General features: G+C 31.8%; 1 protein-coding gene across 1 annotated transcript in view; it reads right to left on the bottom strand.

The window, feature by feature from the left end:
- The window catches only part of LOC108728133 (MAP kinase-activated protein kinase 2), a 26,900-nt gene extending 18,805 nt beyond the window's left edge, over window positions 1-8,095 (bottom strand). The window contains exons 1-2 of the mRNA XM_018456522.1: window positions 7,696-8,095; window positions 1,777-2,134 (exon numbers count right to left, since the gene is read on the bottom strand). Coding sequence (XP_018312024.1) covers window positions 1,777-1,865 — 89 coding nt within the window. The 5' untranslated portion in view covers window positions 1,866-2,134; window positions 7,696-8,095. The remainder of the gene's footprint in view (window positions 1-1,776; window positions 2,135-7,695) is intronic.
- Between the last annotated feature and the right edge of the window lie 5,558 nt (window positions 8,096-13,653).

The following is a 13,653-nucleotide window of genomic DNA, read 5'->3' as shown; positions in this document are numbered from 1 at the left end:
CTTCCATAATTGTACTGTTGCACATGGATTTCGAAATCTATTTTAAAGCAGAGAATTCTTGTTTTTATTTCCTGCTTTAAAAACAAAAAATCTCTGCTTTAAAATAGATTTCCTGCTTTAAAAACAAAAAATCTATTTTAAAGTAGAGATTTTTTGTTTTTACAGTGTCCCATTCATAAAAATTGTTTTGTTCATAACTTTTCATTGATTAACGAGCAACGGAAAAGGTGACCTTGACCTCCTTGAGGGTCACTCGGAGGTCATTTGAAGCGGGTTGTGTAAAGGTGAACATTTACTCTATAGGGATCTACTTTGGAAAATAGTTACGAGTTACACAATTTATTAAAAGATGCTTGCCATTAATCGCCATGAACTGTTAATATTAAATTAATATCACGTTAGTAACCATCGCTTTATGTAGAAAAGAGTGTGTGACGTAAGTGTTGCATAAAACGCATAATAAAATGCAAAACGCCAGCGATCGATGGGCTCGTTAACTCTAATTAAAACCGATAATTCAGGCCAACGTAAACGGATGGTATTGAACTGTTCAATACGAGTAAATACTGTCATGGTAAGGGTTAATTAGACCGTCACTGTATCGCTTGGTATTCAAAGATTACATACAGAGGTATTTCCCAGAGGCAGCCGTCTCAGATCAGCCTTCGATAAAGTGAATAAATTAGAGCGATTTATTAAATTAGAATTGCAGATATCAAAGATATTTATGATTTATAACCCGCTTTACGTACTCTGTATCGACATCAACAAAATTCTTAGATTCTGATTATCCCGAGTGAAAAGTTAGTGGAGCAGCAGACTTGATCAGCCCAACATTAGATTAATCACGATGGCGCAATCTGGGGACAAATTGTGTCTTGAAACGAGGTGAAAATTATAAAAGTGAGCAAATTCACTACTCTCTAAAATTTTTAGAGTGAATCTCACTCGTAAAGATTGAAAATTGAGCCACTCTTTTTGAGATACTCGACCTCTTCAAGATACACAATCGGCTCCCTGTTGTTCGAAAAAAAGTCGCATGGTTATCGCAAAATACGACAGCATCGTCGACGCATTGACGAGATGTTTACGAGAGAGTTGCACCAACAATCTTGGTTAATAATAAATTTGGTTCAATTTTTTCAAGATTGATTCTCCGATAAAATAATTCTCTAAAATTTTTAGAGTGAATCTCACTTTAAAGAATCTCACTCTTAGATCGAAAATTGAGCCACTCTTTTTCAAAACAAGCTCAATTTTCACTCTTCGGAATAAGACTCCATTCTAAAGAATTTTGAGAGTAGACAATCTTGTTAATTCAGATGAAAGAAAATCTAAAAAGCTGAAAGTTTAGAAAGCTTAAACTCAAGTTCTACATGTCAATGACAACCATTCTTCTAAATTGAAAGAACGTATCTTAATTTTCAATTATGTTTAAACTTTTATATTCAGCAAATTAATTCAACGTAATTTAATTCAAAATCCTCTGATCTTTGAGAAACGTGTACGTTGAAAATTTGCATATTAAATAACAGTTAATCTGTGAGAGGAAAATACGTCGTTTTCCTTGTGACACGAGTAAATTGGGAAAATCCAATCAATCATTAAATAGTCAATTGACGTTGGTCTTCCGATCCTCGCACTAAAGGAGGACGTGTAATGTAATTGTACGTTTAAATAAATCCTTCATGACTCTTCTCTTTCTCTCATTCTCTCTCTTTCTTTCTCTCTCTCTCTCTCTCTCTCTTGCATGTAGGAAATAAAGATAAAAGAGACCTCCAAAATCTCCACTCCGACTTCGGCATCGATGCAGCTCTCGATTTTTGCACAGCTAAGTCCCGAATTTGTCGGGAAGACAAAAGCATCACCGCCCGCCCCGCGTCGATAAAAGTCGAGGTACAGGGCTCCCAGGGGACGACCTCCCAGGTGGAACGACGAGTTTGGAGTGGTTTACCACACGGCGTGTGGTGTCGTTACGGAAGAGAGGGTCCTAGCTTCTAGAGCCTTATACCGAGATTTATCCCACCCGGTAGAAGAAAGAGATAAGTTTTAGTCCACCCGGTCTCGTTTCTTTGCTTTTGCGATTTGCTTTTTTTTTTTAATCAAGCCAAGAGATAATCGGGCCAGCTGAAAACTGAAGATAAAGAGACTAAATGATAAAATTAAATCGCACCCGCATACGAAAGTTCAACATAAAAGCAATCGTGAGTCGGGTTTGACGAAGCGAACGCGGTGTTTCCCGGAAGCTAACGAATATTCCACACCAATGATCGTAAGTCCACCATACTACTTCCGGCGTTTCGTTGCGCCTTCCGAAACACACATCCGGGACTTCAAGGTTTTAAGTTTTTAAGCGCTCGCTAATTTGGAAAAGCCTCGATAATTTTTAATTAACATATAGCTTATCGTTTCATACTTTCACCAAAATAACTTGAGTTTGGAACTAAAAGTAACACTTAAAAAATAATTTAATTCTTTTCTCTAAAACTTTTAGAGTGAATCTCACTCTTAAAGATTGAAAATTGAGCCACTCTTTTTCAAGATTGACTCAATTTTCACTCTTTAGAGTGAAATTCCACTCCAAAAGATTTAGAGGGAAGCAAATCATGGTGTGCACTAAGGATTAAATTTGGAAAAAAATAACTTAAAAAAATAATTAAAATTTAAAAAATGAAAAAGAGCAAAAATACGTCGAGCCGAGCGTTTTCTGTTAGAAGTTTATAGCTTCATTAAAGTATCATCGCTTCATTTGGAAAATTCTGAGAACACCCTTAAACTCGCATACTCACTCCGAAGATGACAGGACTGAAAGTGACGACTTAATCGCGCGCGTTTTCCCATTCATATATTTCTCTCGCAATGAATCCACGCTGTTGTGCCATGCCAACGAGTACATTCGCAGGCGATGAAGAGAAAAGCGAAGCGCTAGCCGAACGGTAGCTTAGAAGTCGCATTTGCACATAATCGCGCCACATAAATAGCCACTTAATTAGCGTAAGACGTTTCTAGACCTTCGAATCGATAAATTCAGTCCCAATCGATATTTCAATCTAGGCTTTATAAACATTCGCCTTTATAAACATTCGCATACATCTTATTACAGAAAAATTACGTTGCGTGCCGTGGGCGAGTTTTCTTCATGCGTCTTTCTTGAGGAAAAAAATGAATGAAAACAAAAACATAAAAGGAGACAGTAATCGCACGTAATCGCATATTATGTAACGTCTATTTCTACTAATGGAAATTAACTTTAATCTCGTTTTAATTCATTCTTTATCTTTTTCTAGCTCTTAGAATTAGAGAGAAAGATTAAAAGTATGTTAACAGAAGTATCGAGCAGTCATTTTTTTTATCGTTTCTCTATTCTTTTAGATTAAAATTATATTTCTTGCGTAAAAGATAAGATTCTGAAATTTTTGACTATTCAATAATTATGTATTTCATACTAATGAAATATTTAGTTTCCTATCACTTTCTCTATTTTAATTTTAGTAATTTATTCGCTTGATTCTTCTATGATTTCGATGAATATAAATTGACTCTAATTTCGCTTCAACTTACTCTTCATCTTTTTTCAAATTTTAGAACTAGAAAAAGATAAAGAGTTGAATATAAAAATTAAAATTAAACTACATTTTTTTTGTAGAAATGAGCATGAGATTACTGAATAAAAATCGCTTGTTTTTTAAAGTTAACCGAGATTAAAATTAATCCATACTGAAAATGGCATTAATATTGTAATAGACGAGATCAGTTCGAGGTTGATTCAGAAAGCGAGGGGACAAGGTTTATCGATCAAAGGGCTCGAAATTGGTGAACACAACGCGCAGACAAAGGACATATATACACACATACACTCTCTTCTCTCTCTGTTTTTCGTCACGCGATTGTCGCGGAATATGATGTTGCCTTGGAATTTTGTTTGCCCAACACGAGACTCGCACGTCATACTTATACAGATACGATGGGATGTTACAGGCGACAATGGCAGTCACGTTTGATGTTCGATGCGGGAGGAAATAAAATCAAAAGCCACATGCCCCGTTAACATCGATGGTAATTGCAGAAGAATAACAATAAAGCCCTCAACATGCAAAGCCATGGATAACATTAACTCCAATTTAGATCGGTATTCATAGTTGGTTCTTATATTTAAGACCTTCCTAAGTACAGTTCTAAGATGTTATGAACCAATCAGACAGCCGTATTAGCATCTTAAGACATTACTTAAGACAGTCTTAAAATAAGAATAGACTATGAATACCGCCCTTGGAATCTCCCTTGCTCCGATATTTCAATTTCCGCAGGTGCTCGTCCAACATATTTAACGTTTAAATGACATTTTATAATATCACACAAAATCGTCACTCCTTGCACACGTCTCTCTGTCTCGCAAACGTTTGGAGTTTAAATATATTTTTTTGTGCTACCGAAATTTCGCGATAAATATGTAACATGCAGCGGTTTTGAAAACTTGAAAGGAATTACGACGAGCACATTTTTTTATTCTTTCAAATAAAAGAAATATTTTTAATAAAAGTTCAATCATGCAAATAAGAGATAAAGGATGCAGGGTTGGCACAGAAAAACCCAGTTTACAAAAACCGAAGTACAAATTACAAAAACCCAAATGCATGTCAAATTTCATTGTTTTATATAACATATCTTCGCATTTTTAAACAAAAACTCAATAAACTAAAAAAAATGTGTTTTATGATCTTTCTAACTATTAATTTTACTTAGCAATCTCGAGCTAGATATTTTATTTTTATATATTTCAATTCATTTATGTTAGTTTAATTATAATTAAACATTGGAAAGAAAGATATAAAGTCATATCGCAGGTTGAACATAATACATTTAACATTACGAATAAAATTATATAAAATTGATAAATTTTTAACGTCATCAAGTGAATTTAACTATTTCGTCATTGGATGGCGAGAAAAAGCAGTCTTTTTCGAAAGTTTTCAAAAGAAATCGAATAATGTTTTACCAAATCATTCCAAACATACTGTGGTAATACGTTTGATAAATTAGATGAAAAAAAACATTAATTTTCTATTAAGAGAATGTATTGATCTATGTAAATCAAATATTTCTAATTAAAAAATTTGTTTCTTTGAATAATATAGTATCTTATTTAATTTTTGATTCGCCTTATAATGTTTAAATTTTAAGTTGTGAAAGAAATTATTAGAAAAATGTGATAGAAAAACATTATTAGAAGTATACATAATTTTAAAAACGTACCTGTGATATGGCTCTTATAAGTTTACAATTAATATCAATCCAACGTTTCAAAGTTAAAGCCTCATGATCACCGAAGTGTTGGTAAATAAAATCAAGATAATATATATAACGATGAAATTTAAATGGAAAGTTATTAAAATGCATTGTACGACCCGCGTGTAAATAAATTGAAACGTGTAAAATATCTAGCTCGAGATTGCTAAGCAAAAATTAGTAGTTAGAAAGGTTAAAAAACACGAGCAACATTTATTGGATCTTTGAAAATAAACTAGTTTATTACAACATACTTTAAGAATTAAACTAGTTTTTTATCTATAAATTAATCGGAAACTCGTTGCAGTGATTGCTTAACATAAATGATATTAATGAAATGTTGGTCCTAAATCCTGGTAGTACACTGAGAAAAACAATTTATTCAACTAACTGAACACATTTAGTTATTTGCAGATTTGATTAATTCAATAAATTTTATTTAATCGAATTTAACCGTAGTCTGTTTAACATTGAACAGCTTGTTAAACAGACTAAGGTTAAATTCAATTAAATAAAATTTGTTGAATTAACCAAATTTGCAAACAACTAAATGTGTTTAGTTAGTTGAACAAATTTTTTTTCTCAGTGTATCTGTTGGACGACTTTTTGAGATTATGTTTTTGTCGAATCTGTCACAGATACTACGCTTTTAAAACAATAGATGACTGCTACTAAAGTCCTAAAACAAAAACCCACAAAAACCCACAAACCACAAAAACCCACAAAAACCCACAGAAACCCACAAAAACCTCCAAAATTTAAGTTTTTCTGGAAAAAACTGGGTTTTTGCCAACCCTGAAACGATGCGTTCTATTTTACACGTGATGCGTATAATGTATCATTTTATTCTTATTTATTAACACTAGAAGTATAAAATGATCATTATATTGATCATTTCTATTTTTTAGATTAATATGATATTTCTTGTGTAAAAGAGAAGAGACTCTGAAAATTGTTTACTTTTCAATAATTTGTATATTCTTTATAGTGATGAAATATTAGATTTTTCATCACTCTTTTTATTTTTATAATAATTTATTCCTTTGATTCCTTTTTTCAGTGAGTAAAAAACGTTGGTATTTTTAGTATTAACATTCAGTAAACAGCAAAGATAAAATGAATGAAGAGTAGAGATCGAATGTATAACGCTGCTTTTGTTGTATATTTATTGTACTTGTTACATATTCTAAAATATAAATTAGTAAAACAACGTTTATCGGATTATCCCCAATTATTCTTGAATCGATATTATATTGGAATTTTGCATCAATAATTAAAATTTAAAATTCGTATAATTATAACTAATATACATAAAAACAATGTCAATTATAAAATATGTATAATCTGTGTTAACTAATAAAATATTATCTGTATTAACAACAATATGGGCCATTACCTATTTAGCTTTTAAAATCGGAATAAAATATAATTAAAATATCTGTCGTGCCAAATAATTATAAGTGACATGTACTTAGACTTTAGACCATCGATAAAGAATATCAATTCATTAGCCACTGCAACGCAAAGATGTTTTCGCCTTGATTTGATATAAAAATAAAAAAAACGTTAAATAATATCGAAATAACATGGATATCAAACATTTTAATCATGAATATCAAGAAAAATTAATTCTATATCTTTTCGATATATTTAACATAAATTCTATCTATTTTTCAAGAATTCTACATCGTTTTGGATAAAAAAATCGTTTTTTTACCGTAAGAAACCCGTTTTTTATTCGATACTTTTCTACGAAATCAAAAAAAACCTATTTTTTCATCTCTACTACAAAGATAAAATGATACATCATGCATCAAATGAATCGCACCCAAAAACACATCTAAAGTTTCGTTTTTCTTTTAAATAAAATAAATATTTTTTTTTAATGAATATATTATTATTAAGAAATTTGTAATTATTTTTAATACTTAATATATTTGTATTTAATATCTTTAATATGTCGATCTTTAATATGTAATAAATAAATAAATATTTGTAAAAATTCAATCAGGCAAATAAAAAGTAAACAATAAAAATTGAAAAAAAATGACGTTTCTCAAATTGTTTCTATTACTTTCGTTTCTATTACTTTTACGAGAGGATGGAATTGTAGTCAGGATAATGGGTTTTGAAAACAGATGATTCATTCAAACGCGCTGCATCACTGTATCGTCCCGAGTCGCGCGTTCGAAAGTCACTCTCCCCTCGCATTTAAATATAAATAAATGTAGCGGTAAAAATAAGTGACGCATAATAGTCTGAAAAACACGAACATTCACTTAGTATTTACATGTACGTACATACATACATATATTCGAGGAGAGTACTCGAGCGCGAGAACGAACCTAGGGAATCCGATCGGTTCGAGCTGTCAAAACAACATGGAGTCAAAGAACGAGTATTACATACCCGACAACGTGCACCTCTCTCGTCGCGGCTTAAAAATTCCCGTTACGGTTATTAATCACGCAATGCGGACCGAGCTGCCCTCGCCGGCATCGTTCACGCGTAGCGTCGATCAAAGTTGAAAAAAACGCGCGACGATTCACCGCTCCGATCGCGTTCGCACAATGGAAAACCGCGTCTCGAAAAAAAAAAAAAAAAAGATCGCACTACAATTGGGAACTTAACGAAATCACGGTGAAGAACGGTACGGACTTGATTCGACGGAGGAAGAATTCACCCGAAAGGTGAGCCGAGTCGATCGGGTCTTTTATACACCACTCGTCGCCGGTACGCTATGCGAGCGCTCGCGCGAGGACGGACGCCGTCGGATTGCGCGACGTTGAGCAACCGGCCGAGCTGGACGAGCGACTGCGATCGTTCCGTCGCGTCGTGGTCGGGTCGGGTCGCGGAACCACCGCGGGCGGCGGGACGGCGCGGGACGGCATTCGATCCCGATGTCTCGATACGCGAGCGTTTGCTCGTGCGCGGTCGTGACGCAGGACGCGGAGGTTTGCGAAAAAAACGCCTCGCATTTACATCAGTGCGTTACACGGGTTACACTGGCCCACACTGGCGTCACTGGCGGCGGCGAAGAACACAGAGGTCTCTCCCACAGTTGCGTTCTAATATTTTCACCGCTAGTACTGAAAATCTATAGTGCATGTGATGTACACTATAGAGTTTGAGTACCGACGGTGAATATCGGATCTCGCGGCGGTCTTGCGCCGTGACTCACTTTCCTGCGCAGGGCCGCGGTCTCTCAGGATCGCAAATTAAAGGGTGACTTTTAACTGATTAATTTAGTTGATGTTTAAACTGTCAACCCATACAGCACAGAATTTGCAGCAATATCGCTGCAACATGTAATGTTGCTGCAATGTTGCGGCAGTGTCGCTGCAACTTTTATGCAACTTTGTGCTGTAGGGGAAGTAACCAAGTAACATCTGTATTATTTTGTTAATGTGAATAGAATCGTTATTTTTTTGTTATTTAGCCTATAGAAAAAAGTTTAGATTAGTACGAATAAATTATATGAAATTTTGCTGTAAACTTTGTTTATAAATCTGTGATCATTAATTTTATCAGATAATTCTTCTATTATTTTATCATGGATTTGACTTTTAATTTTTTATTATTCAACAGAAAAAAAGAAAGATTAGATTAGGTAACGAAAATGTATACTAAACAATTTTATCGATTAAATTAATCGGCAATTATCAAGTAATATGTGTATCATTTTGCCAATAATATAATTGTTAATTTTTTGTTGTTTAATACATAAAAGAATTAGATTAAAAACAACAAATTATATAATTTGATATTTTGTCAATTTAATCAGCGATTAATTCGTCAAGTAATATTTTTATTATTTTATCATGGATGTAACTTTTATTTTGTTAACATAAATAAAGTTATTAATTTTTATAATTAACTATTTGATACATAAAAAGAAAGATTAGATAACAAATAACAAATTTATTGTTGAAATTTTACTTTAATTCTGCTGAATTAATCACGATATAATATAATATATGTATATAAAGTGAAATAGATAAATTTGGTCAAAGTGATCAAAGTCATCCTAAAAGCGGTATTCATAGTTTGATCTTATATTTAGATCTTATATTTGAAATCATCTTGAACTTGATCTTGAATAACATTAAGATTCCATTCAACGAATGAAATGACTGTATATATATTAATATATCTTGAAATCATACTTGAGAGTCTCTCTTAAAATAATCTTAGACGTAAGATCGACTATGAAAATCCCTTTAGATCTTGAAGGACCTAACATGGAACCTTCAAAGAAAGCAAAAGGAACAAATTCTTCGATGATCGACTTTGTTTTCAACTTCGCAACTTTGATAGAGAGAATATAATTCTCATTTGCCTCTAATACTAATTTTAATTTCATCTTGCAAATATCTCTCATTCCTAATTATGACTCGAGGCCGCATTTCGAGCTGAACACTGACTGACGTCACACAAACGTCACGCAAGCGCCGTTCGCGGAACCGCGCTTTCTCTAGAAAGTTTAATCCTTTCGCTGAACCACATAACTGTCATAGAGGTATTGACTGTTGAAAACACTGGCGATTATATCAAATTATTATGCAAAATCAACACTAAAGGTTTCGCTTTTACCTCAACGATAAAACTATATAAAAATGCATTAGTAATTAATTTCTATAACATTTTACAAAGAAAAAGAATCTGGAAACAAAAAATACTGATAAATGAATTTGAATAATGAATATATTTCCGGAACGACCTAAAGCATCTGCATTTCTTCTTTTTATAGAAATACATGAGGTCTATTTTTTGTGGCTGAACTATACACTTTTGGAACTTAAAGTGTGATAGGTATATGTTTGCAGTGACGGATTAAGGCATTTTGCCGCCCCTATAGACACCAACATCTAACTACCCCCAGATGGCTTCATTAATTTATAAATTTGATAAAAGGGGAAATGGATAAAAGAAATTATTTATACCCCCGCATATATATATATATATATATTAGTTGGTAAAAACACTCAATAATCCTTAATAAGTAATATAAATATAATACATTTTAACTGTGTGTGTATATTTAAAATATCGTTTCTGATAAAATATGCTCGGTGTAACTCGTGCAAAAACGTTGAATTAACAAATTAAAAATTTATCTCAACTGTGTGAAAATTTTTTTGTCTAAAAAAATTTGCCGCCCTAGGCAAGTGCTTTGTTGGCCTATGCGTTAATCCTTCACTGATTATGTTTGATATTCGTCGAAAGTGAGAGAGTTCTAGTTGCAGTCTAGTGCAGGAACCGAAAACAATAGATGGATTTTGGACAATGGCGAATAAAACACATTGCAGCGAATTTTGAATAACTTAGGATCAAAGAATAAAGATACAAAAGCTGCATTTATACATATATATATATATCCTTTAATAATGTTTATTTCATATCGTAAATATATGTTATTTCTCGATGCATTTAAATACATATATGTTTGTTAAGTATATGTACATATCGTTCCTCATTTAGCACAATTGCGTTGCAACGAATTTTCAGGTATCTCTGATCTTTTAGTTATATTCCGTCACGTATATAACAATAATTACAAAATTCTTAACGTCCATATAAATATCTTTCTTATGTAGGCACATTCTTACACGCGTATGTACAATTTCCTTTGTAATGCAACCGCAGAATATTATGTCTCAACGTATTGTCTCTTTTGCAAAGATGCATTCCGAAATTTAAATGCTGTTGCGGTGATTTTGTAACTCTCAATTCGAGTACCTAATATACAGGCATTAACAGCAAAATGTAACGGTGAAACGCAAAAAGCATTTAAACTCCGAAGATAATCCATGAGTTTAAAAACTATCAAACTATGACAAATCAAGATTCAGAGAATCTATATTATTTAGTAAAAATATTAATATCACCCCGTCAATAAATATATCAAAAATTAAATTGTATCTGACTATTAAACATTGTTTTAATGATCACAATAATTCATGATCACATTGCATGATCATTATCAATATTGCGAAGTAGTATCTTCTTCAGATAATTTGAAACTCCAACACTATTAATATTGTCTAATTCTTATCAGACTGTAATGTTATTAAAGGATTTTAACTGAGAAATTGATTGTGCTGTTTAGATATTATTACAAATTGATAAATTTTTGCAAAAGAAATTCAATTATAAAAAAATAATAGAGTAATGTTCTTAAAAGTTTCTTCAAAATTTAAGAATATCTTTTTTCTTAAAGATTTTTTTAAGAATTTTTGAAATGATGAGACTACTTTCGATTGATTTGTTAATTAATGAAGGGATATTAAGTATAATATAACTTAAAAATACTAATGTTATCTTATACGTCTCCAGAACCATTAAAATATGTATGAAGTACTTTATGTGTAATTACCTTATTATAATTTTATGATATATAATTACAATATATCAATAATAGGAAATTTACATTTTCAATTAAGTAACTCATGTACAATCATATGTATATGTCTAAACTATGTTAAGTATCCACGCTTTTTTCTTACAAAAAATATGATTTTATTGTCCACTCCGAACAAGTAATAGGTAATTTGTGCACAAAAACTTTGATTTGTATATTGGAAGCAAAAATATGTCGTAACTTCTCTTTTTATGTTATAGGAAATCTGAATCGTGTATTACATTATATCAACATTTCGATAAACAAGCAACAATGAAATTTTTTCTAATTTCAACTCGCATCATATATTCAAACTTTTACCATTTCAAAACCTTTTCTTTATACATGTAGAATAGACTAAGAAAGAAAAATTTCCAGATGTCCCTCTCTGATTTTAATGAAACTTGCGTTTTTGTAGAGAGGATAAAAAAATATTCGATACATATTTTTTTATCAGCAACCAAACATATTTAAGGAGGTTGTAAGGCAAATGCAATATGTTAATAATTACTTGAAAAAATTACAGATTATTTTAAATTGCATTTAAAAGTAATATAAAAAAATTAGAGATGGTTTATCTGGATCAAAAATTATTTCAATAAAAAGTAATATTTGTTTTAATTTGTACTCTAATAGAAATATATGGAAATGTATTATAAAATAATGATAAAAATCTCATTTTTTTATATAAGTTCTTTATGAATTCAAGAATATTTATGAAAAGTTACATTGAGATGCAGACATTAGTTGTTTAGTAAATAAACAAAATATTTATTTGTTATGAACCAATTCGTGAATCTTAATGAAACTGCAATAAATAATTTTTAAAAGTACTTATACAAACAAATTTGGATTTTTATCATTTTTAAAATTTTTGTTTCTTAAGCCTATGGCCTGTGTTACATCTCTCTCATATGCTTTTGGTACGCACGCTGATTATTCAATTGCCATGAGCATATGAGACCTAGTTTTAACGTCGGTTTCCGAACGGCGGATTTTTTCGAGAGGTGTTTTAGTGGGCAAGGATACTTCCGGGAGGTTGTCGGCCTTTTCCGAGAGGAAACACAAGCGTAAATATTTTGGTTCCTATTGGGATCGAACCCAGGACCTCTGACATGATAGACTAGTGCACTGTCTGTCATGCCATATTTTTGTTTATAACAATAAAAATAACAAATAAAATTAATAATCTATAAAAATGTGTTGCTAAAAAAAACCAGAATGTTATGAACACAACTTTCATATGTAGTTTGTTTAAAGTAAATAGTGTTTTATGCCCTTACAACCTTCTAAAGACGTGAAATTAGCCAAATTTTCGTTTTTCGGCTATAACTTCTGAATGAAGTATGATAGCGTAATTTCGTTAAGGTGGTTCTTTAGTAAATCGAGTTATCATAGAAATGTCTAATTTTTTTATATAATGAAGTTGAAACATTGACATGTGCAAAATTCTATGGTAGCGATGAAATAAGAAAAAAAAAATATTGAAAATGTAACCTTTCACATATAACTTAGTGACAGATAAGGCTCGCAGACGCTTCTTGGACTAATTGCACACAAATCTTATCACAGATTTTTCTCAAAAACGAGATTATAAAGTGTCGTTTACAATTAACATTAACAGTAGTAGTAGAAGCTATAGACATGTCGGGAGTAAGCTGGTTTTCTGGCTGGGCCGGAAAACCAGCTTACTCCCGACATGTTTACAGCCTACTGCTACTGTTCATTGTAGACGCTTAACAGTTCAAAAAATTACGATTTTAATGGTCACAAAAAAGTAATAAGTCAACGGCCATTCTGGAAAGATATTTACGTGCATAAATTCGCATATAAATTTAATTTCAAAAAGTAAACATGTTGTTTTCGTTCGATGAAGATGCAACTTGATTTACTATCGTATGTTTCATACTATTTCATTAAGATATATATGTAATTTTAATATTTTATCCAAATTATCCAGATATTTG

This window comes from Mycetomoellerius zeteki, unplaced genomic scaffold (genome assembly GCF_001594055.1).
Source record: "Mycetomoellerius zeteki isolate Tzet28-1 unplaced genomic scaffold, Tzet1.0 scaffold58, whole genome shotgun sequence".
Taxonomy (NCBI): domain Eukaryota; kingdom Metazoa; phylum Arthropoda; class Insecta; order Hymenoptera; family Formicidae; genus Mycetomoellerius; species Mycetomoellerius zeteki.
Note: the sequence above shows the minus strand (reverse complement) of the source record. Positions and strands in the feature narration are given on the sequence as shown.